General features: G+C 35.5%; 1 protein-coding gene across 3 annotated transcripts in view; it reads left to right on the plus strand.

Moving 5' to 3' along the window:
• Positions 1-27,355, plus strand: part of WDHD1 (WD repeat and HMG-box DNA binding protein 1) — a 55,023-nt gene that overhangs the window by 8,508 nt on the left and 19,160 nt on the right. For 2 of the 3 annotated variants that reach the window (XM_006064867.3, XM_044924951.1), the window contains exons 4-14: positions 4,587-4,738; positions 6,009-6,120; positions 6,284-6,334; positions 7,353-7,448; positions 10,834-10,926; positions 11,722-11,828; positions 12,042-12,183; positions 17,290-17,500; positions 22,596-22,780; positions 24,102-24,286; positions 27,082-27,323. In XM_006064867.3, the coding sequence (XP_006064929.1) occupies positions 4,587-4,738; positions 6,009-6,120; positions 6,284-6,334; positions 7,353-7,448; positions 10,834-10,926; positions 11,722-11,828; positions 12,042-12,183; positions 17,290-17,500; positions 22,596-22,780; positions 24,102-24,286; positions 27,082-27,323 (1,576 nt within the window). The remainder of the gene's footprint in view (positions 1-4,586; positions 4,739-6,008; positions 6,121-6,283; positions 6,335-7,352; positions 7,449-10,833; positions 10,927-11,721; positions 11,829-12,041; positions 12,184-17,289; positions 17,501-22,595; positions 22,781-24,101; positions 24,287-27,081; positions 27,324-27,355) is intronic. The other variant, XM_044924952.1, reaches the window with a different exon arrangement.

Here is a 27,355-nt window from a genome sequence, read left to right on the forward strand (position 1 = left end):
TTATGAAATAATATTTAAAAATGTGTAATAATGCCATAATTTGCCTAACATTTTTACAGGTAAAATCTGAGTGGTTTATAAAAGGTGATTAATGGATAGTGACAGTGAGCCAGTTGAAATATAAGCAAGAAATTATACCTTATCTTTAGAGTTTTAAATGTTCCTGTTTTCCTTTGAAAATTAACAATATATTTTCAAAATTTTAGCTCACTAATTCACATAACTTGAGAAATTGTACTGGAAAAAAGGACTGTTTCATTAACTTCAAGATATAGACTTATTTCATATTTCTAATGTTTTATTTAAAGTAAATATGGGAATGAGATATAGGTCCCTTGGAGAATGGAGCTATGTTTTCAGAAGGACTTTGCAAACTAAGTCTCTGAGTTTTTATTTTTAATGAATTTTGAGTTAAGTGTATTGTATTTGGATAGAAAAAAGAATCTTTCTATAGAATTCATATATTTTTCAAACCTAGACTCATTAAGGTAGATGAGATGGTCTTATTTACATATTCTTTTTTAAGTAGTCATATCGGATAGAAAATGTCTTCCCAGGAGAAAAATATAAATGACTGTTCTACATTAAATATGAGCTAAATCATAGCAAGGTTATGCTCAAAATCCTTCAAGCTAGGCTTTGACAGTATATGAACCTAGAACTTCCAAATGTGTATAAACTGGGTTTCGAAGAGGCAGAGGAGCCAGAGATCAAATTGCCAACACTTGTTGGATCATGGAGAAAACAAGGGAGTTCAGAAAGGCATCTACTTCTGCTTCATTGACTACGCTAAAGCCTTTGACTCTGTGGATAACAGCAATCTGGAAAATTCTTCAAGAGATGGGAATACCAGACCACCTTACCTGTCTACTCAGAAACTTGTATGCAAGTCAAGAAGCAACAGTTAGAGCCAGACATGGAACAACTGGTTCGAAATTAGGAAAAGAGTACAACAAGGCTATATATTGACACCCTGCTTAAACTTCCATGAAGAGTATATCATGCAAAATGCTGGGTTGGATGAATCCCAAGCTGGAATCAAGATTGCCGGAAGAAATATCAACAGCCTCAGATAAGCAGAATGCAGATCATACAACTTTAATGGCAGAAAGTGAAAAGAAACTAAAAAGCTCTTGATGAGTGTGATAGAGGAGATTGAAAAAACTGGCTTGAAACTCAACACTAAAGAAACTTAAGATCGTGGCATCTGGTCCCATCACTTCATGACAAATGGAAGTGGAAAAAGTGGAAGCAGTGACAAATTTTCTTTTCTTGGGTTCCAAAATCACTGCAATGGTGACTACGGCCATGAAATTAAAAGATGTTTTTGCTTGTGGAAGGAAAACTATGATAAACCTAAAGAGCATATTCAAAAACAGGCATATAATCAAAGGTCCATAGAGTCAAAGCTATGATTTTTCCAGTAGCCATGTACTAATGTGAGAGTTGGACCATAAAGAAGACTGAACACTGAAGAACTGATGCTTTAAAATTATGATCTGCAGAAGACTTGAGGGTCCCTTGGACTATAAAGAGATCAAATCAGTCAATCCTAAAGGAAATAAATCCTGAATAGTCAATGGAAGAACTGATGCTGAAGCTAAAACTCCTATACTTTGGCCATGTGATGCAAAGAGTGGACTCATTGGAAAAGACCCTGATGCTGGGCAAGATTGACGGCAAAAGGAGAGGGGGATGGCAGAGGATGAGATGGTTAGATAGCCTCACTAAGTTGGTGGACATGAATTTGAGCAGTGCAAACTCTGGGAGATAGTGGAGGACAGAGAAGCCTGGTGTGCTGCAATCCATGGGGTCGCAAAGAGTCAGACACGGCTTAGGGACTGAGCATCAACATCATTCAGCCCACTAGACGTCCCACGTTAAGTACTAAAATGTTTGGCTTTAGGAATGGAATTTATAGTATAGGGTTGGCCACATAGGGTTGGCCTCAGAGTTCATTCTGGTTTGACATAATGAGACAATCAGTCCTGACGTGGTGAAGCCACAGAGTGCAGGCCGTGTTCTACCCGGCTCATGGCTCTTGTGGGGAGAGGAATTCCCTCATGGAAATAACAGAAATCACACAAGGCTTGTGGCAAAGAGAGTTTATTGAAAAGGAGCAGAGAAAGTTTCTGACATAGACATCAAAAGGAGATAGAGAAAATACCCTTCTCATCAGTTTGAGCAGAGCGTTACATACTTTTAATTAGTCACTAAGAATAAATCAAAAAACTTTTTCAAGGTTGTAAAAGCTCTATTGGACCTTTTTCCCCCCATAACATACTCTTGAGATAACACCAGCACAGAATTAGCTAGGGGGGATATATTCCTACAACATGTCCTTGGGCTAGATATATTTTCTGTGTAAGTCTTGAGGGAAAAACACGTTCTCAGACAAGATATGTGGTTACCATTATAATCATTAACATGGAGTTAAAAAAAGAAGAAAAAAACATACACATGAGCAAGATGTATTGTTTGTGGAGTCTATGTGACTAGACGCTTTAAGGCAAAAGAATGTGAAGAATGTTGGTCTCCTCCTCCTCCTTGAGGGTCCTTGGACTCCCTATCAACCCGCCTAAACTTTAGCTGTCTCAATAACGTAAATAAAAGCCTGAATGAACTTTTTGGTAACCCAGTACTTCAATGAAAAGATGTTTCCAAATAGCCATGCAAAGCTGACAGTTTTGCAATGTATTTCATTTAAAGCATAATTGGTTATAAGGAAAATATAATTAGGTGCTTTAACTGAGAACAAAGCAGAAAAAGAGTACCACCCTCAAAATAGTAAAAGTGGGATGTATCAATGTATCTGTGAGTAGTTAACTATTGTTAATACTTGCTTAGTATTTTTTTTTTTTACAGTGTCTTTTTTACATTTTACAGTGTCCTTTTTTTTTCTGGGAAAATCAAAGCTCAGAGGAAGGTCAGATGGCTAGTAAGGAACACAGTGGGCGCAAGTCATCCTTTACTGGGGTTCCTTCCTCCCTGTGTACCAAGAAAAAGAATAGTCTTGACCTGATCCAGAACACAGCTCTGATCCTTTGAATGGTTTCTTTTTTTTCTTTCATTTTTACTAGTTGACATTATATACTGGTAGTGAGTTGATGTCCTAATAGATTTGTTTGAAAATGACTTCAAAGCAAGGCCTTTATTCCGGCCTTGCAAGGGAGTTAGTGTAGTTATGTATTTTAGCATTTTCACATGAATAGAGGGCTAGTTAAAGTTGTGTTAAAGAACTACCAAGATTCTTTACTGGAGATAACTGAGGATGCTTAGTATTCTACAAAGAAATCTGTCTGCAAAGTAAAGAATAGCCAGGTTGCAGAATTTCTGCCCATGCACATAAATAAATAGTTGGTGTTTTAACAGTTTGGCCAAAGAACACTTTGCACCATCAGTGTTGTGTTGAGTTGGTTATAGTTTTTTGTTAATTCTCTTCTTGTTTTCACATTTAAATTATTGTTAGCTTATCTTCAACATTATCAATTTAGTTTATTGTGGGTTTTTAATTATATACAGTAGTTGCAAACAGGCATAAACAGTATTTTTCACCAGTGTTCCAGTAATTGAACTCAGAGGTGTTTATCACAGTTCAAATTTGAATTGGCTGTACTGTTGTTTGAACAGATGGATTCATCTCCCCAAATACTGCTGTCTGGTAACTTGCCATTGTATTACCAGGTTCTTTTCCCATTAGAATGGGAGCAGATGCTGCAGATAAGCTGAGAGGTCCTAAGTATGCAAATATGGCTAAGACCTATTGCTGTAGGGTAAAGTAAGCTCATTAACAAACTTGAGTCTTTTGGCAGTTATTATTTAATATAAATTAAAAAATTGACCATATGATATTTTAAATCGTGTGTGGGGTTGGTAGACTATGTGTTGCCCATCAGGACTTAATTCTTCCTGGATAAGTAATAAAAATTAAGGTGGTAGGGCAGATCCTTAACCTTTTATAATTTTTAGCTAAAAGCTCTGCAGAACAACAGTGTCTGCTGATCATATTCAGATCCTAAAATTTTCTATGTATACAGGTGTTTTTATAATACTAAATAAACACTGCACTTCCATTACAGGGGACCTGGGTTCAATGCCTGGTTAGGGAACTAAGATCCTGCCTGCTATGCGGCGTGCTTAAAAAAAAGGGAGCAGTGAATTCTGCATTTAGACTTCACCCTATTCCAAAAAGACATCTGATGTTTGTTTTCCGGAAGCAGGGCAGCACTGATAGTGTATCCATTGTGCTGTTCCCTCATTGAGACTGGCTATGTTTTCTTTCAGAGTCTCTTTTTTTGTGACATTTGGGAATCCATGAAACACTATTTAATTATTTTTCTTGGCAGAAGTACAAGAAAAATCAGAGGCTAAAAGTTGGGCTGATGAAGGGGGAATTAAATTTTCTAAAGACAGCAAACAAGTTTTTCTCGCCAATAGCTATTTCAGAAAAGTTGTACATTGAGTGATTATTTTTCTCTTAACATGGATTACATTTGTAAATTTTTTGTTGTTGTTTTTTACAGGATATTTAACTACCGAGGGACTCCCAATTAATTCATTTTTACCAGTGTTTATTTTTCTTTTAGAATGGAAAATTGGTCACTGCAGTATCTAACAATACTATTCAAGTGCACACATTTCCTGAAGGAGTTCCGGATGGAATATTGACTCGCTTCACCACAAATGCAAACCATGTGGTCTTTAATGGGGATGGTACAAAAATTGCTGCTGGATCTAGGTAAGGCTCTTTGGTATCAGAAAATGAAATAATATTAGAACAAAATGGCCTCATTCATTGGACTCAGGGTAACATTTTCAGGACTCTGGTCCTTCTTTGTTGTTACTTAATTATTATATTTTAGTCTTTTTTTCTGGTAAAGGTTTTTGATAAACTTGTACTTCTTTGTGAATTGAGGTATATTGCTTTGTTGACAGCCTACTAAGTAAATATTGGAAAAGACTGAGGACAGATGATAGTTGGATCCAAAATTTAAAAAATTATTTTAGATAGAACCTACACTGTACAGTTAGGATTTTTGTTTCTCTTGATGCTTGTTTGTCATAGGAAGAAAGTGTAATTGGTGAATTGCCGAGTTGGAGTAAAAGGCCTAGTGCTTTTTTTTTTTTTTAAGATTTACTTAATTTTTTGGCTATGGTGGGTCTTTGTTGCAGAACACCGGCTTTCTCTGGTTGTGGCAAGCAGGGGCGGCTGTTTGTTGGGATGTGCGTACTTCTCATCGTGGTGGCTTCTCTTGTTGCAGAGCGTGGGCTCTAGGGCGAGTGGGCTTTAGTAGTTCGGTGTGGGTAGTTGTGGCTCGAGGGCTTAATTGCTGCACAGCATTTGAGATCTTTCCAGACCAGGGGTCAGACCAGTGTCCTTTGAATTGCAAGGCAGATTCTTAACCACTGGACCACCAGAGCAGTGCTGGCATAGTGCCTTTAAAAATGATTATTACCGTAATTAGATTAGCAAATAATAGAAGCTTAAGATTTAACTAAGGAAGCCACTTCCTAAAAGTATTTGTATTTAACATATAGGAAACCTTGAGTTATGTTTTATAGCATCTTTATAGAGTAGAAGGAGAAGGCAATGGCAACCCACTCCAGTACTCTTGCCTGGAAAATCCCGTGGACGGAGGAGCCTGATAGGCTGCAGTCCATGGGGTTGCAAAGAGTCGGACACGACTGAGCGACTTCACTTTCATGCATTAGAGAAGGAAATGGCAACCCACTCCAGTGTTCTTGCCTGGAGAATCCCAGGGACGGGAGAGCCTGGTGGGCTGCCGTCTATGGGGTCGCACAGAGTCGGACACGACTGAAGCGACTTAGCAGCAGCAGCATAGAGCAAAACTAAAAAATAAGTTATTAGATATGGGTGCCAGATTTCACATGTTGCTACAAATAAATGATGGCATTTACTCTTGTGTTTTTTGAAATATTTGGGTCATAGCTTTTGAGAGCCTTTTGCATTGACATTTATTGATATACATTACTCTTTTTGTTCTTAGTGACTTTCTAGTCAAAATTGTGGATGTAATGGATTGCAGCCAACAGAAAACATTTCGAGGACATGATGCCCCTGTTTTAAGTCTTTCCTTTGACCCTAAGGACATCTTTCTGGTAATCATTTTTTCTCCTCTTTTTGCATTTTTTGGTGAATATGTTTAAAGCTGTAAGAAAATTAGCATAAAATTTCATGCAATTGATATAAGCCTGTTTGAACCAGTTTCCATATAGTATTATGGCTGTAACTATAGAGAAATCTATTGTTTTATTCCTGCAGGCATCATCTAGTTGTGATGGATCTGTCAAAGTGTGGCAAATTTCAGATCAGGTAAACTCATCAATTTGAATTTAAAACTGTTTGCCTATTTGGTCATATATTGGGTGTTACATAATGTATTATTGGGCCAAATTAGTAATTCTTTTCCTTCATAGTTCGTTTCTCTTCAGTAGCATAAAATACTTTTTTTGTGATTGAATTCCATGGTAATCTATTCAAAAGTAAATATGTTGAAGACTAATTGATTTTGTATCCAATCACAAAGGAAATTATAGATTTATATTTCATTTTTAGGTTTGGTAAGTCAGTAAGGGAAATTTGATCATTATATATTTATAAACTAATTACCATATTTTGGTCCCTAGATGTTGGGGATTCAAAAATAAGACATGGGCCACACTTGATTTGGAGAGTCACACAATTTATTCTAACCCAGCCTGATAGTAGTTTTAAAAGAGGTATGAAGAAAGTGCTTTCTGGATCGGCAGAAGGAACAATTAATTCTTCCTGAGGCAATCAGAGGAGGCTTGGCATTTGTGGGGATGATGTGGCTGATGAAAAAAACATCCCCTACAGATACGCTTCAGCTCATAGCCACAGTCCCTTCCCTCATGTTTGAACTATTTAAAAGAATTGACTTTGACAGCTTAACATTTTACAGTAGATCTCTCAAGTTTCTTTTCATAATTACTTTAAGATTTTAATGTACTGGGGGTTTTTGTTTGTGTTTATTCAGTGAGTATATTGTTTGCTTCTTCTACATAGGAAATACTCTTTGAGTTAATTATTTAAGGCTTGTGTGCTTTGTAATTCTGAAAAACTTAAAGGAACTTAGGTAAATCGAATACTGTATTATAATTAGGTTAAAGTGAATTAAGTTGCTTTTTTCTGAGTGATATATTAGTTTGAAGAAACCACTTATTAAATGTATTTAGTGCTGCTTATCTTTTGGGGAGAGTTTTCATAAAGGGAAACAAATTTTTATTTTGCATTTTTATTTATTTAAAATGATTATTTTTCAGTCAGAAGACTTGGATTTTCCTGTTTGTTTGTTTTTTTTTTTAATCAGACATGTCCTATTAGTTGGCCATTGCTTCAAAAATGCAATGATGTGGTAAATGCAAAATCAATTTGCAGACTTGCTTGGCAGCCAAAAAGTGGGAAGGTGAGTGACGCTTATTTTTCAACCTTTGTTTTATTTATATGTTTTGGTCCTTGTTGTCTTTGAGTGTAAGAATAGTTTTTTTAATTGTAACTATTTCATTTATTCTATAAATTTAAAAAATTCTATAAAAGCCAATTAATCATTATTAAAAAGTTTTAAGAAACATTTCAACTTTTGTCTTTTTTTCCCCTTTATTTTTCTAAATGAAACTATGGAAACAGTCTTGTTATGTCAACTTTTACTACTATTGTTTAACATTTTGGGGATACTTGCTGATACAGTTAGACAATGGAAGGATATGAGACATTTGAAAGAAGAGAAGGAGAATGTATACAAGAAAATACTTGTATCTCAAGAAAATCAACTGAGGGAGAAATATTACTGATATGAAAATTCAGTCAGGTAGTTGGAAGCAAAATTATGAAACCAGTAACAGTCCTGTATACAAACAGCAGCCATTTAGAAAATATGGTGGGAAAAGATAAAATAACTTGGAGTTAACTCCAAAAAATGTGTAAGAGCCAAATAAAGAGAAACATGCTACCCAGAAGAGTAAAAGAAAACTTTAGAAAAAAATTTATCCCATTCTTTTTTCTAAGTTACTTATTTATTGAGGAATAGGTGATTTACAATGTTATGTTAGTATCAGATGTACAACATAGTGATTCAGAATTTTTGTAGATTGTATTCCACTTAAAGTTACATAAAATATTGGCTGCATCCCCTGTGCAATATATCCTTTTAGCTTATTTATTTTATACAGTATAGTTTGTACTTCTTAATCTCTAGCCCCTCTTTTGCACTTCGCCTCTCTTCTCAGTGGTAACCACTAATGTGTTCTGTTTATCTGTGAGTCTGTTTCTGTTTTATTTATTCATTTTATTTACTTATTTTATTTTTTAAATTCCAGATGTAAGTAATAACATACAGTATTTGCCTTTCTCTGACTTATTTCACTAAGCATAATACCTCTAGGTTTAATCCATGTTGTTGCAAATGAAAATATTTAGAAAAGTACATTAAAACATATATCCCATTATTTGAAATGAATTTTTGATATTACTATATCAGTTATTCGGAGAAGGCAATGGCACCCCACTCCAGTACTCTTGCCTAGAAAATCCCATGGACGGAGGAGCCTGGTAGGCTGCAGTCCATGGGGTTGCTAAGAGTCGGACACGACTGAGCGACTTCACTTTCACTTTTCACTTTCATGCACTGGAGGAGGAAATGGCAGCCCACTCCAGTGTTCTTGCCTGGAGAATCCCAGGGACGGGGGAGCCTGGTGGGCTGCTGTCTATGGGGTCGCACAGAGTCGGACACGACTGAAGCGACTTAGCAGCAGCAGCAGCAGCTTATCAGTTATTACCTAAGTTATTTATAGTCTTGAAAACATTCAATATAAAATATCAGTAAGATGTTTAGGGGGACCAAAGAACTTATTCTAAAGCCATATGGAAAACTAAAAGTTTTGAAAAAGAAAAGTGGTAAAATCTAGTTAAATCAAATATATAATGTGTTATGGAAATCAAAAGTTTGCTGCTTACTCATGAGTAGATGTCTGTTAAACAGAGAGGTAGATCAAGCATATGTGGGAAGTTAGTATATTGTAAAGGTGAAGAAAAGGAGATTTAATAAAGGTACTGGCAAAAGGCATAAATACCAGGAGGTGAGAATTACTGAGAACCATCTTGAGGCCTTCCTATCACATGGTGAATCTCATTATATAGATATTTGTTGTATTGTTTTTCAAATTCTCTGTGTATGTGAAAATTTTGAGAAAAAATTTATAAGTTCGGTAATATAAAAAAAATATTTCAGTGGCAAAGGACAAATGTAAACTGAGAGCTTGAAATAATATGATAGAATTCATTTCTTTGATAGTCAAAGAGTTCTTATAAATCAGTAAGATCCCAATAAAAAGATGAACAAGGACATTAGCAGACAGTGTATAGAAAAAGATACACAAATGGCTTTTACATATGAAAATACATGCAGCCTTTCATACTAAGGACTTCCCTAGTAGGTCAGATGGTAAAGAATGTGTCTGCAATGCAGGAGACCTAGGTTTGATCCCTGGGTTAGAAGGTCTCCTGGAGAAGGGAATGGCGACCCATTCCAATTCTTGCCTAGAAAATTCTCAAGACAGAGGAGCCTGGTGGGCTACAGTCCATGGGGTTGCAAAGAGTTGGACAGGATTGAGCAACTAACACTTGCTTTCATACTGAAAGAAATAACAAATGGATCATCTGTTTTTCATTTGTCTGATGCTCAAACTTCAAAAGGTTGATATAAACTGTGTGGAAGATTATATGGAGTTTTTATTGGAATGCATGACCAATAGAACTAGTTCTAGGATATATTCTATAGATATATTTGCACATATGCACTATGTATCATGTATGGCAAAAATGTCTTATCATTATTTGTAGTAGCAAAAGATTGTAAACATCCTAAATGTTCTTTAATAGAGAACTAGTCAAATTGTATTGTTTATTCCTGGGAGTGGAATACGCTGCAACTGTTAGAATGAGGTATATCTGTGTCTTCACAGGGAATAATCAATCTTTAGAAATACTAAAAACATCAGGCTGTAGAGCTGTAGATACAGATAGTAGATAGAATGCTGTTTATTGTTTCTATTTGCATATATGTACATAATGCATTCTTGTATAGACTGTGCTTAAGGTCTTTGCTTTTGGGAAGTAGAAATAGGATTTAGGGATTAGAGAGACTTACTTTTCAATGTATACCCTTTAGTGTCATGTAAACTTTGATGAGTACATTCAGCATTAAAGTGATAGTTGAGAAATCTGGTATGTATTTTTCTTTGCTTATGAAACAACAAAATTTTAAAAACAATACTTTTTTTGGTAAGTGTGAAACGAATATGTCATTTTCTACTAATCTATTTCTTTGGAATACGTAGGAAGATAAGTTTCCTTTTTCTAAGATACACAAAGTATTGTGGCTCTTTTCTTTCCTTCCAGCAAATGAGATGAATTAAAAAAAATTTTTTTGTTTGTTTGGCCACACATTGTGGCCTGTGAAACTAGGACCAAGGGTTAAACTTGAGCCCCTGCGGTGAGAGCACAGTGTCTCAACCACTGGACCACCAGGAAAGTCCAGGATGAAGTTCTAGATCCAAAGTGCTTATATGCCTTAAGAAATGGTATTAAAAATACGAGTATTATAAGTGCTTTGTTTTTCAGTACCAGCAGTTGAGTGATCATCACCCATTCTTTGCTTATTAGGATTTTAAGTAACCTTCCGAGTTTGGTTATTTGCCAATTAAAATATAGCTTTGCTCTTATTTGGATGAATTTTCTGCTTTTTTTCCTCTTTAAACCTAACTTTTATTTAAATCATTTATCTTTCCTAATAGTTACTGGCAGTTCCTGTGGAAAAATCTGTTAAGCTATATAGAAGAGAAACTTGGAGTAACCAGTTTGATCTTTCAGATGATTTCATCTCTCAGGTAGGTTTTGTAAGTGATAACTTTCAAGAGGCTAACGGGAATATTTACTGCATACTTTGCTTTAATACAATTACAGTTAAATATTGTTGGACATGGAGAAGAACTCCATCTTCTGCCCCTCAGCCTTTCTACATTTAGCCAATAATTGGACAGTAGATAAGTCTTTGTTAGGTCCTATTTGACCATTCTCCTTTGTGAAATTTGATAAAATCTTTTAATTTGTAAGAAGTCAAATGCCTAGCATAGTATTAGAATAGGTAACTCTCACATTATTAGTAGTAAGCATTTATTGTTAAGTGAACTTCACTGAGACTTGTTTATTAGACCCTGGAATTTTAGAACAGAAAAGGTTGTTGGTCTGTGTGTGTGTCTCTCTCTCACCCTCACCCCCTTTTCTTTCATTCTACCCATTTTGCAGTTAGGAAACAGAGGCCCAGTAGGTCAGCAATTATGCTTCTTAGGATGACTCACTTCACTTCCTAGTTCTTCATCTTGATGACTGCTAAGAGGATAACTTGTGTTGTCTCTCCAGGATAAAAGCATTTCTTAGACTCTGTTTTTAAAATTGTGCTAGTGTAATTTTCTGATGATAAACTAGTAGCTGCTATTACTTTGTTAAATATTACTGGAAAAGAACATTAAAAAATAAGTAAACTTTGTCTTGCCATTTGTGTATCAGATTTAAATAAAAATTGGATATAATAAGGATTATAAAATTTTGAATTTGGTAATAAAATGAGTTTTTTTGTTTCAAATGATATAAAATAGTTATTTATTATTGTTTTTCTTTACTAGACACTGAATATAGTAACCTGGTCTCCTTGTGGACAGTATTTAGCTGCAGGGAGTATTAATGGTTTAATTATAATTTGGAATGTGGAAACCAAAAATTGCATTGAAAGGTATGATTCAGTAAATCTTTTGTCTCTTTTTTGCTTATTTCTATTAGATTTTTGTTTTATTATTAAACATTTCAAATTTGTGATTATTAGATTGTTAAAATGCACACTAATAGATACGTTTATCAAAACTTTGCTAAATAAAATTTATCTACAGAAATGGATAGCTTATAATTTTCTTGACAAGGTTTTAAGAGCTTACATTTTAATTTTTAGGGTGAAACATGAGAAAGGTTATGCAATTTGTGGCCTGTCATGGCATCCTACTTGTGGTCAAATAGCTTATACTGATGCAGAAGGAAATCTGGGACTCCTGGAGAATGTTTGTGACCCCAGTGGAAAGATGTCAAACAGTAAGGTAATAAATAATAGGGTCGAACAGTTTCTTCAGTCTTTCTGTGGTCGTATGAATTTGGGAAACACTGCAAACTAGGTTACTTTCTTTGAAAATTATAATTTATGTTTTTAGATGTTCAGTAATGCTCTATCACAGAACTGTTTAAACTTGTTTTATCCTCATGTTTCACAAACACATTTTCCTAAGGAACTTTTTTCCCTCCATATAATGTCCATTAATATTCCATGGCTCTCCAAGAAATGCCTTTGTGAAATACTGCTTTAGTATTCTTGTGTTCTAGGAATTTTTAGTTAAATGTTTTATAGATGAAAATTAGAGTTAATAGCTGTAATTTAGTTTAACCTAAAGTTTTTCTGTCCTGAATTAGAGTTATCTCAGAGCTTGTTTTATGTGTGCTCAAATACCTGATACCTGAAAGCCCTACTAAAACTACTGAATTTTATTTTTTTATGTTTATTTATTTATTTTGGGCTATGCTGGGTCATTTGTGCTTTCTCTAGTTGCAGCGAGTGGGGGCTACTCTCCAGCTGTGGTACATGGACTTCTTGTTGTGGTGGCTTCTGCTGCAGAGCACAGGCTCTAGATGCACAGGCTCAGTAGTTACGGATTTCTGGCCTAGTTGCCCCATGGCATGTGGGATTTTCCCAGAACAGGAATCGAACCCAATCCGCAGTCAAACCCAACCCAAGCCAATTGAACCCCAGTCCATTTCTTAACTGATGGACCACCAGGGAAATCCCAACAATTTTTTTAAGTGCATGATCTCATAAAGAAGATAGTTGAAATGATAGTTAAAAAGTAAAAAATCTGGAAGTTGAAAAATAGAAGGACAATTAGAAACTAGATTGAACTTCGCAAAAAGCTGAGTCCTAAGACTGCTGCAATGGGGGTCAGCTGAGGTGCCATTTAGCTTGCTTGGCTTAGTCCCCAAAATTCAGAATTTGGTAGCCCTAGGTACAGTCAGCAAAAATAAGACCAGGAGCTGACTGTGGCTCAAATCATGAACTCCTTATTGCCAAATTCAGACTTAAATTGAAGAAAGTAGGGAAAACCACTAGACCATTCAGGTATGACCTAAATCAAATCCCTTATGATTATACAGTGGAAGTGAGAAATAGATTTAAGGGCCTAGATCTGATAGATAGAGTGCCTGATGAACTATGGAATGAGGTTCGTGACATTGTACAGGAGACAGGGATCAAGACCATCCCCATGGAAAAGAAATGCAAAAAAGCAAAATGGCTATCTGGGGAGGCCTTACAAATAGCTGTGAAAAGAAGAGAAGCAAAAAGCAAAGGAGAAAAGGAAAGATATAAGTATCTGAATGCAGAGTTCCAAAGAATAGCAAGAAGAGATAAGAAAGCCTTCCTCAGCGATCAATGCAAAGAAATAGAGGAAAACAACAGAATGGGAAAGACAAGAGACCTCTTCAAGACAATTAGAGATACCAAGGGAACATTTCATGCAAAGATGGGCTCGATAAAGGACAGAAATGGTATGGACCTAACAGAAGCAGAAGATATTAAGAAGAGATGGCAAGAATACACAGAAGAACTATACAAAAAAGATCTTCACGACCCAGATAATCACGATGGTGTGATCACTGACCTAGAGCCAGACATCCTGGAATGTGAAGTCAAGTGGGCCTTAGAAAGCATCACTACAAACAAAGCTAGTGGAGGTGATGGAATTCCAGTTGAGCTATTCCAAGCCTGAAAGATGATGCTGTGAAAGTGCTGCCCTCCATATGCCAGCACATTTGGAAAACTCAGCAGTGGCCACAGGACTGGAAAAGGTCAGTTTTCATTCCAATCCCAAAGAAAGGCAATGCCAAAGAATGCTCAAACTACCACACAATTGCACTTATCTCACATGCTAGTAAAGTAATACTCAAAATTCTCCAAGCCAGGCTTCAGCATTATGTGAACCATGAACTTCCAGATGTTCAAGCTGGTTTTAGAAAAGGCAGAGGAACCAGAGATCAAATTGCTAACATCCGCTGGTTCGTGGAAAAAGCAAGAGAGTTCCAGAAAAGCACCTATTTCTGCTTTATTGATATGCCAAAGCCTTTGACTGTATGGATCACAATAAACTGTGGAAAATTCTTCAAGAGATGGGAATACCAGACCACCTGATCTGCCTCTTGAGAAATCTGTATGCAGGTCAGGAAGCAACAGTTAGAACTGGACATGGAACAACAGACTGGTTCCAAATAGGAAAAGGAGTATGTCAAGGCTGTATATTGTCACCCTGCTTATTTAACTTCTATGCAGAATACATCATGAGAAACACTGGACTGGAAGAAACACAAGCTGGAGTCAAGATTGCCAGGAGAAATATCAATAACCTTAGATATTCAGATGACACCACCCTTATGGCAGAAAGTGAAGAGGAACTCAAAAGCCTCTTGATAAAAGTGTAAGTGGAGGGTGAAAAAGTTGGCTTAAAGCTCAACATTCAGAAAACGAAGATCATGGCATCCGGTCCCATCACTTCATGGGAAATAGATGGGGAAACAGTGGAAACAGTGTCAGACTTTATTTTTGGGGCTCGAAAATCACTGCAGATGGTGACTGCAGCCATGAAATTAAAAGATGCTTACTCCTTGGAAGGAAAGTTATGACCAACCTAGATAGCATATTGAAAAGCAGAGACATTACTTTGCCAACAAAGGTCTGTCTAGTCAAGACTATGGTTTTTCCTGTGGTCATGTATGGATGTGAAAGTTGGACTGTGAAGAAGGCTGAGCACCGAAGAATTGATGCTTTTGAACTGTGGTGTTGGAGAAGACTCTTGAGAGTCCCTTGGACTGCAAGGAGATCCAACCAGTCCATTCTGAAGGAGATCAGCCCTGGGATTTCTTTGGAAGGAATGATGCTAAAGCTGAAACTCCAGTACTTTGGTCACCTCATGCAAAGAGCTGACTCATGGGAAAAGACTCTTGATGCTGGGAGGGATTGGGGGCAGGAGGAGAAGGGGACGCCAGAGGATGAGATGGCTGGATGGCATCACTGACTCGATGGTTGAGTCTGAGTGAACTCCAGGAGTTGGTGATGGACAGGGAGGCCTGGCGTGCTGTGATTCATGGGGTCGCAAAGAGTCGGACACGACTGAGCGACTGAACTGAGGTACATAAAAGTGGAGCTGAAAACAGGAGGGTTCATTTAATAAGCAAATAGATCCCTTCAGTCTCAGCAGCAGTGAGCACAGCTGGGTAATTGTCTTCCCCCAGCCGGTGTACATTCTGGCAGAAAGCTGGAGACTCGTTCTCCAAGTAAGGTTACACTGGGTACCACTGAGTGGTGTTGGGTGAAGGGGAAAAACTGTTCTGGAAAATAATACATGAAAGTGTATATACTTGAACATTCAAATTTCCAGCTCACTTTTCATACTTGGCTCCCAGAGCATTGTCAGCCAGTCTTACACTTTTCAAGCAGGAGATTGGAAGATCTTTGGGGGAATCTGTGTAGGGAAAAAGACCAAAACAGAGAGAAGAATTTTATTTTCTGACATATAGTTGACATACAGTATTATGTAAGTTACAGGTATATAATATAATGATTCCTAATTTTTAAAGGATGTACTCCATTTATAGTTATTATAAAATACTGGCTATGTTTCGTGCTGTACAGTATATCCTTGTAGCTTATTTTTCCTAAATAGCTTTATTGAAGTACAGTTGATACAAAGTAGACTGCACATACTTGAAATATATAATTAGGTAAATTTTGAAACCATAACTGTAATCAAGATAGTGAACAAATCCATCATCTGTTTTTATATTAAACCTGTAACACTGATTATATGTATGTATAACATTGATAAAAACAAAAAGTAAATTGAGAAATAATTTTTAGTTCAACAAGGTCCTATTGTGTAGCACAGGAAACCTATGATAAACCATAGTGGAAAAGAATATGAAAAAGAATACACATATGTATAACTGAATCAGCTGAAATTAACACTGTAAATCAACTGTTCTTCAATAAAATTTTAAAGAATTAAAAAAAAAATTTAGTTTGTCACCTCTTATAAAACCTTAGCTCTTCTGTTTAGACTTGCCTTCTCTCTCCTTTTTGCTTTTGTTCCTCACAGTACATATTTCTGTTACAACACCTCTAGCACTGAGTGGCCCTCTCCACAAGGAAAAGATTAAAATCCTCATTTTTGATAACAAAGCTAAAAGCAAATTTATTACCAACTTGAGTATGTAAACATTTAGGACTATGGATAAAATAGTTAAATATCTTCTTTTAGCATTTAGTTATTTAATTATTCAGTCATATGAACTCAGAAATATTTTTCCTGTTCTCTCATTTTTTAAATATCAACTTTCTAGAACACATTTATATGCATTTCCACCTAACAGATTTGTGATATAGTCCCTTTTAAATCCATTAATGGTGTTCTTACTAGACTTTTATTCCCAGCTATAAGTTTTTCCTTTGACTTAATATTGTATGGTTTTTATTCATTCTGTATTAATAACTGTGATCTTTACAGCATAACTGCTTACTGCTCATTTTTTAAAGTGATTTCAAAAATTTTTTACAGTGACATTCAGTACTTGCAATATATTCATATTCCTAGGAATCAATGATTAATGTTGAATTTAATTGCCACTTTTGTTTTTCTGTTGGTTCTGTTTACTTCTGTAAGCATCAAAAAATTTCCAAAAATATCCCCAGAACAAGCTTTAACTGAGATCATTTAAACATCTTACCTGGGCAGTATCTTGTTCAAAAAGAAAATAAAGAGAGAATATCTTATAGTGAGAGACTTTGTAAGGACTCATAGGTGACTTCTTTTCTGGATAATGATTGTGAAGAATAAAATCTTGCTTTATATTTGGATATACACATGTATTCTTTATGTGTCTGTCTTATACTGCCACCTTATCTATAGACTATAAGGCATTTAAAGTAAGGACTAGGTCTTTCATAATGTAAATAGCAGTCCTAATAAATATATTTGTCAATTATTTTTACCAAGGCATTTGCTTACTCAGTAGAGTTTATAGATACATGTTAAAAGGTTGCCTTTTGAGTAATTGTGTTTATCTAAATAGTTCACTAATATTTTCTTATTTGTATTACTTTGTTCAAGGTGTCTAACAGAGTAGAAAAGGATTATAATGATCTTTTTGATGGAGATGATACAAGTAATGTCGGTGACTGTCTAAATGACAATGCAGTCAAAACTCACTCTTTTTCAAAGGGGATTGTAAATGATGAGGAAGATGATGATGACCTTATGCTGGCTTCAGGTCGTCCTAGACAGCGAAGTCACATCCTCGAAGATGATGAAAACTCAGTTGGTATGAGTTGACTTTGTGAATGTGATAATCCATCCTGTTGATCAATATTTTCCATTTTTTATTAAAACTATTATTCAAAGTCAGTATTGAGCTGGTAAGTAAGGAGTACATCAAAGGCTGTATATTGTTACCCTGTTTATTTAATTTATATGCAGAGTGCATCATGAGAAATGCTGGACTAGATGAAGCACAAATGAATCAAGATTGCCATGAGAAATACCAATAACCTCAGATACGCAGATGACACCACCCTTATGGCAGAAAGCAAAGAAGAACTAAAGAGCCTCTTGATGAAAGTGAAAGAGGAGAGAGAAAGTGAAAGCTTGCTTAAAACTCAACATTCAGAAAACTAAGATCATGGCATCTGGTCCCATCACTTCATGGCAAATAGATGGGGAAACAATGGAAACAGTGAGAGACTTTTTTTCGGGGGGTTCCAAAATCAGTGCAGATGGTGACTGCAGCCATGAAATTAAAAGACTCTTGCTCCTTGGAATAAAAGCTGTGACCAACCTACACAGCATATTAAAAAGCAGAGACATTACTTTGCTGACAAAGGTCTGTCTAGTCAAAGCTATGGTTTTTCCAGTGGTCATGTATGGATGTGAGAGTTGGACTATAAAGAAAGCTGAGTGCCGAAGAATTGATGCTTTTGAACTGTGGTGTTCAAGAAGACTCTTGAGAGTCCCTTAGACTGCAGGGAGATCCAACCAGTCCATCCTAAAGGAAATTAGTCCTGAATAGTCATTGGAAGGACTGATGCTGAAGCTGAAGCTCCAATACTTCAGCCACCTGATGCGAAGAACTGACTCATTTGAAAAGACCCTGATGCTGGAAAAGATTGAAGGCAGAAGGAGAAGGGGACGACAGAGGATGAGATGGTTGGATGGCATTGCCGACTCAAGTTTGACATGAGTTTGAATAAATTGCAGGAGTTGGTGATGGACAGGGAGGGGGCCTGGTGTGCTGCAGTACATGGGGTCACAGAGAGTTGGATATGACTGAGCAACTGAACTGAACTGATGATTGAGTTGGTAAAGTGTTGCCATACTATTAAATACATATGTTGAAAAACATTTCATCCTAAAAAAAACAATGATCTAAAGCTTCTGCTTTAGCAATCTAGAAAAAGAGGAAATTAAATCCCAAGCAAGCAGAAGGAAGGAAATAATAAAGAACAGGCTACAACATGGATAAACCTTGAAAACATTATACTAAGTGAAAGAAGCTAGTCACAAAGCTATAAATTACATCATTCCATTCATGTAAGTAAATTAGTGGTTGCATAAGGATGAATAGAGAAGTAGAGAGTGATAGCTAAGAGGTACAGGGTTTCATTTTGAGGTGAGGAAAATGTTTTAAAATTGTGCTGATGGTTGCACATTTCTATGAATATACCAAAAACCATGAAATTGTACACTTTAAATGGGTCAATTATATGGTATGTCAGTTATATCTCAGTAAAGCTGTTAAATTTTTTTTTGAAGAGTAGAAGTCAATGAAATTGACAACCAAAAGGTATTTGTTGTTGTTCAAGCACTAAGTTGTGCCCAACTCTTTGTGACCTCATGGACTGCAGCATGCCAAACTTCCTTGTCCTTCACTATCTCCTGGAGTTTGCTCAAATTTATGTCCATTGAGTCGATGATGCCATCCAATCATCTCATCCTCTGTCACCCTCTTCTCCTCCTGCCCTCCATCTTTCCCAGCATCATCATCTTTTCCAGTGAGTTGGCTGTTCACATCAGGTGGTCAAGGTATTTAGAGCTTCAGCTTCAGCAGTAGTCCTTCCAATAAATATTCAGTGTTGACTTCCTTTAGGATTATCTGGTTTGATTTCCTTGCTATCCAAGGGACTGTCATGAGTCTTTTCCAGCACCAAAAATTCGAAAGCACCAATTCTTCGACACTCAGCTTTCTTTATGGTCCAACTCACACATCTGTACGTGACTACTGGAAAAACCATAGCTTTGACTATACACACCTTTGTCAGCAAAGTAATGTCTCTGCTTTTTAATATGCTGTCTAGGTTGGTCATAGCTTTTCTTCCAAGAAGCGAGCCTCTTTTCATTTTGTGGCTGTAGTCACTGTCCGTAGTGATTTTGGGGCCTAAGAAAATAAAATCTATCACTGTTACTCCACTTTTTGCCCTTCTAATAGTCATGAAGTGATGGGACCAGATGCCATGATCTAAGTTTTTTGAATGTTGAAATTTAAGCCAGTTTTTTCATTCTCCTCAAGAGGCTCTTTAGTTCCACTTCACTTGCTGCCTTAAGGGTGGTGTCATCTGTATATCTGATGTTACTGGTATTTCTCCCAGCCATCTTGATTCCAGCTTGTGTTTCTTCCAGTCCAGCGTTTTGCATGATGTACTTAAATAAGCAGAGTAACAAAATACAGCCTTGACATCCTCCTTTCCCAATTTGGAACCAGTCCATTGTTCGTGTCTGGTTCTAACTGTTGCTTCTTGACCCACATATAGGTTTCTCAGGAGAGAGTTAAGGTGGTCTGGTACTCCCATCTCTTAAGAATTTTCCATAGTTAGTTGTGATCTGCACAGTCAAAGGGTTTAGCATACTCAATGAAGCAGAAGTAGATTTTTTGGAATTCTCTTGCTTTTTGTATGATCCAGCAGATGTTGGCAATTTGATCTCTGGTTCCTCTGACTTTTCCAAATCTAGTTTGTAATCTGCAAGTTCTCAGTTCATGTACTGTTCAAGCCTAGCTTGAAGGATTTTGAGCATTACTTTGCTAGCATTAAACCAAAAGCTAATTCTTTGAAAAGGTCAATAAAACTGATACATCTCTATCCTGAGTGATCAAGAAATAAAGACACAAATGATTGATGTAAGTAATGAAGGTATATCATCATTGTGTATCCCATAGACCTTCACTATCCAATATGATGGCCACTAGCCCCTTGTGGCTATTGAGCACTGAAAATGTGGCTAGTTCAGATTGAGATGTGTTGTGATTATTAAATGTGACAAGATTTTGAAGACAGTACAAAAAAGAGAATGTAAAAACTATCTGGCCATTTTTTACATTGAGTACCTGTTGAAATTATATTTTAAATACAGTATGTTATTAAAATTAATTACACCTGTATCTTTTTACTATTTAAAATATGGCTGTTAGAAAATCTTAAATTACATTTATAACTCACATTATATTTCTCTAAGATAGCACTGCTATTAACAAATGTTTAATAACTGAACATTATGAACAACTTTGTGCTTATAAATTCAACATCTTAGATGAAATGGACGGGTTCTTTTTTTTTTATTATTTACCTGTTTTTGTGTATGCTGAGTCTTTGTTGCTGAGAGGGCTTTTCTTTAGTTGTGGTGGGGGCTTCTCATCATAGTGGCTTCTCTTGTTGTGGAGCATGGGCTTTAGGGCATGCAGGTTTCAGTAGTTGAGGCATGTGGGCTCAGTAGCTGCAGTTCCTGGGCTCTAGAGCTCAGGCTCAATAGTTGTGGTGCATAGGCTTAGTTGCCCGGCAGCATATGGGATCTTGCCAGATCAGGGATTGAACCTGTTTCTCCTCGGCAAGCAAATTCTTTACCACTGAGCCACCAGGGAAGCCGGAAATGGACAAATTCTTTGACAGGCACAAGCTACCAAGCTAACTCAAGAAATAGGTGACCTGAATAGTTTGCTATCTGTTTAAGATATTGAGATTATAATTAAGAGCCTTTAAATAAATGATTATTACAACTTACATGCTAAAGTTAACACATTTGAACATTACCAAGTAAAATGCCAATGTTCATGGTAAATTGTGCTACATTTAAAGCATGTAGGATTTATAGTATAGCACTCCTCAGATGTTTGGTCTCAGGAACTCATTACATTCTTAAACTTTTTGAGGATCCCAAAGAAAATTGTTTGCCGAGTTATGTTTATTGTTGTTTACTGAGAAATTTTTAAAATATTCACTTTAACAACAAACTCATTATATGTAAACATAATACTTTTTATGAAAATAAAATAGCTAGAAAAGTGGTGTTACTTTACCCTTTTGCAAATCTTAGCATAGAAGACAGCTAGCTGAATTCCCTCACATGCCTCAAGATTCAGTCTACTGCCATACATTAGTTTTGTTTGAAGTATGTGAAGAAAATTTAGCCTCACACAATATATTGTTTGAAAAGGGAGAAGTATTTTTAATAGTCTGTTGAAATAACTACAGATATTCCTCTTTGATGCTTTACCAAAATGCAGCAAATGATAGTTTCTTAAAGATTTCTTGCAATGCGGAATCTGAAAATTTGCTGGTGAACTTTCCAACTCTCTTACTATGTTAAAATCCATTGGTCTAACTTGAGCTTTGAATGGATCTTTTACTGTGTTTGATTCTGTCACAGATGCATTGGTAATTTGGAAAATGCTGGCTTATTGAGCTTTGCAGACCTTCTTGATACTGGCACGTTATCTAGAATATTTGTTAGTATCATCACCAATCTCATCAGAAGTTTTTAAATATTACAGAGCGGTCAAGTTCATGGTGGCAGATATAGGTTTTTCATTATTCTGATTTTCACTTGAAAGCTCAAATTTTATCATTAACCACAAATTCTGTCAGTTATTTTTCTTAAATGACCACTTCATTTTTAAGACGACGTTTACCACATTCCTGAGTTTGTGTAACTGTAGTTTATCTGGCATTCTTTTAGGTAAAAATGCTGTTACATGAAAAATTAGTTCAGCTTACAGCTCAACAAATGCTTTTTTTTTTTTTTTGAGACAGTCATCCCAATTCTGTATATACATTTCCCATTTTAACACAGAGAACATTTTTTAAAAGTCTATGCAAAACTCAAAATTTAATAAAATTAATATTTTTACTACAGTTGGTTAACAATACATTGACTGCTAATACAGATTGGTGCCACTGACTTACTTCATGCTAAGGTACCAACAGTTTAACCCTCTGATGTTTGAACTATTACCACAGATACTAACACAGTGAAAGAGGCAAATAGCATGTTAGTATTATTAAATATGATTGGACATGGTTAGTAGATTTCATAATACTTTTCCAAGATAGCTGGTATTTATGATACTCTAATTATAATCCTTTGTTTTCTAGATGTTACAATGCTAAAAATTGGTTCTAGTCTTTTCAAAGAAGAGGAAGATGATCAGGGAGGCAGCATTCACAATCTACCGGTTGTAACATCCCAGAGGCCATTTTATGATGGTCCTATGCCAACTCCCCGGCAAAAGCCATTCCAGTCAGGTTCTACACCCTTGCATCTCACTCACAGATTCATGGTAAGCCGCGGGTCTACATGTAACTTTAAAGTAGTTTTATCTCACTTTAACATTTTATCTTATTATAGTTAATTTTGTTTGGTAAAAAATATTTTTTAAAAACCTTCATTAACCTGGAGCACTTTGGTTGCTTATAATTTTGTGGTTGATTTATTTTATGGTTAACTAACAGTTTTAATCTTATTTCAACCTAATTTTTGAAAATTGGGTTAAATAAAATTCTGCTTCACAAAATGACATATAATGAACATAAGTAAATGTGACTGTATATCTTGCAGTTTCTCTTGACTATGCTTCCAACTTTTATTTCTCATGTTAGTTTTATATAGAAGATTGTACGGATTCTAAAAGACTAGTTAGAACGCCTTCTGTTTTTTGGGAAGTATAATATAGTATCAGAAGGTGATAAGTACTATTAAAAAATTGTCTGCCCCTTTTACCCATGCTACTGGAATTTTTGCTCCACAAGTGTAGAGATTTTTCTGTTTATTGATAGCACTTAGAACAAGGTATGGCACAGTAGGCATTTAATATATATTTATAGATAAACAACTACATTAACTTTTTGTCTTAACTTTAAGAGCTAAAAAAGTTTAATATGTTTATTTGTTGACTGCTTGAGTTTTTCCACTGAGGACTTGAACAGTTGTCCTTTTTGAATGGTATGGTCCTGGCATAAATTTATGGATAAATATTAAAGGTGGTGTTTATTTAAAAAGAAAAACTTTTTATTGTCTCATCAGTAGTCATCATCAGGTGATAGATCTTAATTTTTCTAATATTGTCAAGTACTTTATTTAATAGTTATATTTGTGGTAGAATAAAGGAAACACTAGGGCTCAGGGGGAGCCAGTAGTGTACATGAGTGGAATACAGGTTTTCAAATGGTATCAATTTATGCTGCCTCGTAATATATATATTTATGCCATGACTATAAACAAGTTGCTTGGACCAAAAAAGTATGCAGTCATTTATATCCATATTTGTAAAGAAACTTTCGAAACGTTTCCTTTGAGGAATTTAATGGTTCATCTGTTCAAAGGCCAATTGTAAAATATTTTTTATGAAAGTAATATACTTTAAAAATATTAAGTAAAATACCACATTTGCTAATAAATATGTATGTACCTTTTCATGAGGAAAAGAATAATTAGTAATTGTTGCTCTGATGCTCAAGTATCTACTGTTACCTGAAAGTGGTTGCTTCCATAACTTAATCCCTTATACAGACTACATTATTTGTTAATTTGTAGTATTTTAGCCTGCTGATTCTAAGAACTTTAATCTTTCTCACTTGTATTTAACCTTAACATGTTTGTAGGTGTGGAACTCTATTGGAATTATTCGCTGCTATAATGATGAGCAAGACAATGCCATAGATGTGGAATTTCATGATACCTCTATACACCATGCAACACACTTATTAAACACTTTTAATTACACAGTAGCAGATCTTTCCCATGAAGCTGTTTTGTTGGCATGTGAAAGCACTGATGAACTAGCAAGGTAAATTCAAGATATTTAGGAGAACTTCATTACTGTTGAACTTTGAAATTTAGTACATAAAGTTGTAAGACAAAAAACAAAATTATACATCTTTTGTAATATGGAATTTCAGGAAGAAACGTTTAGTACAAATACAATACACCTATAATACCTCAGAACATATGTCTGATTTTGCCTGATTGTCCCCTTCTTTCATAAGAATAATACACATATTAATTGTAAACAAGTTTAAGTAGTACAGACTTTTTAGAAAATGAAAATTGCCTGAAGAATTCTTCTCTCAAATATAATTACTCTTAACAATTAACAGTTAGTCTAATTCCAGCCTTGAACAACTGCTAATCTGGGTTTTATCACTGTAGATTAGATCTGCGACTTCTCTTTTAAAAAAGGGAGGAGGGAACACATTGAAAAATTTTTTAAGTACTATTTGTCATTTTGACTTTTTGACTTAATATACTTCAGACTTCTTAGGTATGTTAGTAGGTAGGTAGGGTAGGTAGGTAGATATGGAGACAAGAAAATTAAGTTGGAAAAGCAATGGATGCAGAATCTATATTTTTTTTAAAAGAAGAAAGCATTTTATTCAGCTTTGTTATTTCAGCCAGCTTGCCCTCTCCTGTTAATTTTTTCAGCTGATCATGATGCTTATTATACATTTGATCCTAGATTTTACTAAGTCCCAGGATATTTGAAATTAAAATCCTTCTGACTGATACTTTAGCTCCTTGCTGCTCAATGTATGGTCCACAAACTACGGGCATGGTCGCCTGGGAGCATGTTGAAAACACAGAATCACAGACCCAACTCCATACCTTCTGAGTCAGAATCTGCATTTTAACAAGATCCTCAGTGGAAGAGTATGCATTAAAGCCTGAGAAATACCAGATTGGGTCATTTTAATATTTTAATTGGTTTCCTAATTTACACAATGTAAAATCAACTCAGTACTTGATTTTTGAATTAAATCAGTTTACTAAAATAAATCACTGTTGACTCAGTGTCTAACTCAGAATATCTTACATAATTAGAACATCTATTCCCATGTGCAGTTTTTTTTAATTGAAATATAGTTGTTTTACAATATTATGTTAGTTTCTGCTGTATAGCAAAGTGATTCAGTTATATATGCATTCTTTTTTATATTCTTCCCCATCATGGTTTATCATAGAATATTGAATAGAGTTCCGTATGCTATTCATTTGGGCCTCATTGTTGATCCAGTCCTATATATATACTAGTTTGCATCTGCTAACCCTAGACTCGCAATCCTCCCCGCATGCTCCCCCTGCGGTTCTTCCTTCCCCCTTGGCTCCATGTGCAATTTTGATTTCAGATTGTTAGGATTGTTAGGATTTCCTGATTGATGATTGTTCTTTTTGTTTTCCTAGATATATTATTTCACAGTCTTAGACAATATTATCCTTTTATTTTGTTCTTTGTTGTTGTTGTTGTTCTTAATTTTTTTATTGAAGTATAGTTGATTACAATGCTGCATTAATTTCTGCTGTATAGCAGTGACTCAGTTGTACATATTTATTCTTTTCCATTATAGTTTATCACTGGATATTGAATATAGTTCCCTCTGCTATACACTAGGAACTTGTACATTAGTTTGCATCTGCTAATTCTGAACTCCCAATCCTTTCCCCCTTCCCCACTTGACAACCACAAGTCTGTTCTCTATGTCTGTGAGTGTTTCTGTTTTGTAGATATGTTCATTTTTGTTGGGGCTTCCCACTCCAGTATTCTGGAGAATTCCATGGACAGAGGAGCCTGTTGGGCTACAATCCATGGAGTCACAGAGTCAGACAGGACTGAGTGACTGACCCCTCACCTCATTTCTCTCGTATTTTAGATTCCACATATAAATGATATCATATGGTATTTTGTCTTTTCTTGATTTACTTAGGTTAATTTTTTTTGGCTGTGCCCACGTGGCTTGTGGCATCTTAGTTCCTCGATCTGGGATTGAACCCACACCCTTGGCAGTGAAAGCAAGGGGTCCTAACCACTGGACTGCCAGGGAATAATTCCCATCCCCCTTTATTTTAAATTTGAATTTAAAATTACTATTCAGGAAATCAGTATTGCCTCTGATTCTAAATACTATGACATCTACATTCTGAAGCTTAAGTTTCATAACAACTTACATGTATATATAGATGCAAAAGTAAAAAGACTGGAATCACAAATCAAATTGTTAGCAGTGGTTGGTATTCTCCCTGGTGTGATAATATTTAATTTTTTTTCTCTTTATTCTCCCATATTAAAGGTTTTGTTTTTGTCTTTGGCAATGAGAGCACTCTTGCTGATCATTTTGATGCTTCCTTTCTTTTTAAAAATATAGTCATGATTTTTGTATGTGTGTGTAACCTTGGATCATGTTCTGCTGATTTTATCCTGGGTTGTTTTCCATTTAACATGTTGTGAGCATTTTCTTGTATCTTTAAATATTCTATAATAACATGACTTTAATAGTTTTAACATAGTACATTTTAAGGATATTTCATGATTTCTTTCTTAAAGCTGTTTTGTTTATAAACGGTCATTTTTTGTGTATATTATATAGCATATAAAGATGCCATTATTTGTGTATAATAGAAAAATAAACTATTTGATTTTGTTATTGTTAGTTTATCAAAAATAAACCATTTGATTTTGTTCTATTTGTTATAATAGAAAAATAAACTATTTGACTTTGTTACTTGATTTTGAGTATCATGTTATATATATATATATATAAAATATCAAATGTGAAAGTTTGATTGTTTTTGTCTTATTTTAATTTTTAGCAAGCTTCACTGCCTGCACCTTAGTTCTTGGGATTCAAGCAAAGAGTGGATAGTAGACATGCCTCCGAATGAAGATATTGAAGCCATATGTCTTGGTCAGGGATGGGCAGCTGCTGCCACTAGCTCCTTGCTTCTTCGCTTGTTTACCATTGGAGGTGTTCAGAAAGAGGTCTTCAGTCTCCCTGGGCCTATTGTGTCAATGGCTGGACATGGAGAACAGCTTGTCATTGTTTATCACAGAGGTAGATTTTTTTCTAGTATTTTATATTCTTTT

The sequence above is a fragment of the Bubalus bubalis genome, chromosome 11 (assembly GCF_019923935.1).
Source record: "Bubalus bubalis isolate 160015118507 breed Murrah chromosome 11, NDDB_SH_1, whole genome shotgun sequence".
Classification (NCBI taxonomy): Eukaryota; Metazoa; Chordata; class Mammalia; order Artiodactyla; family Bovidae; genus Bubalus; species Bubalus bubalis.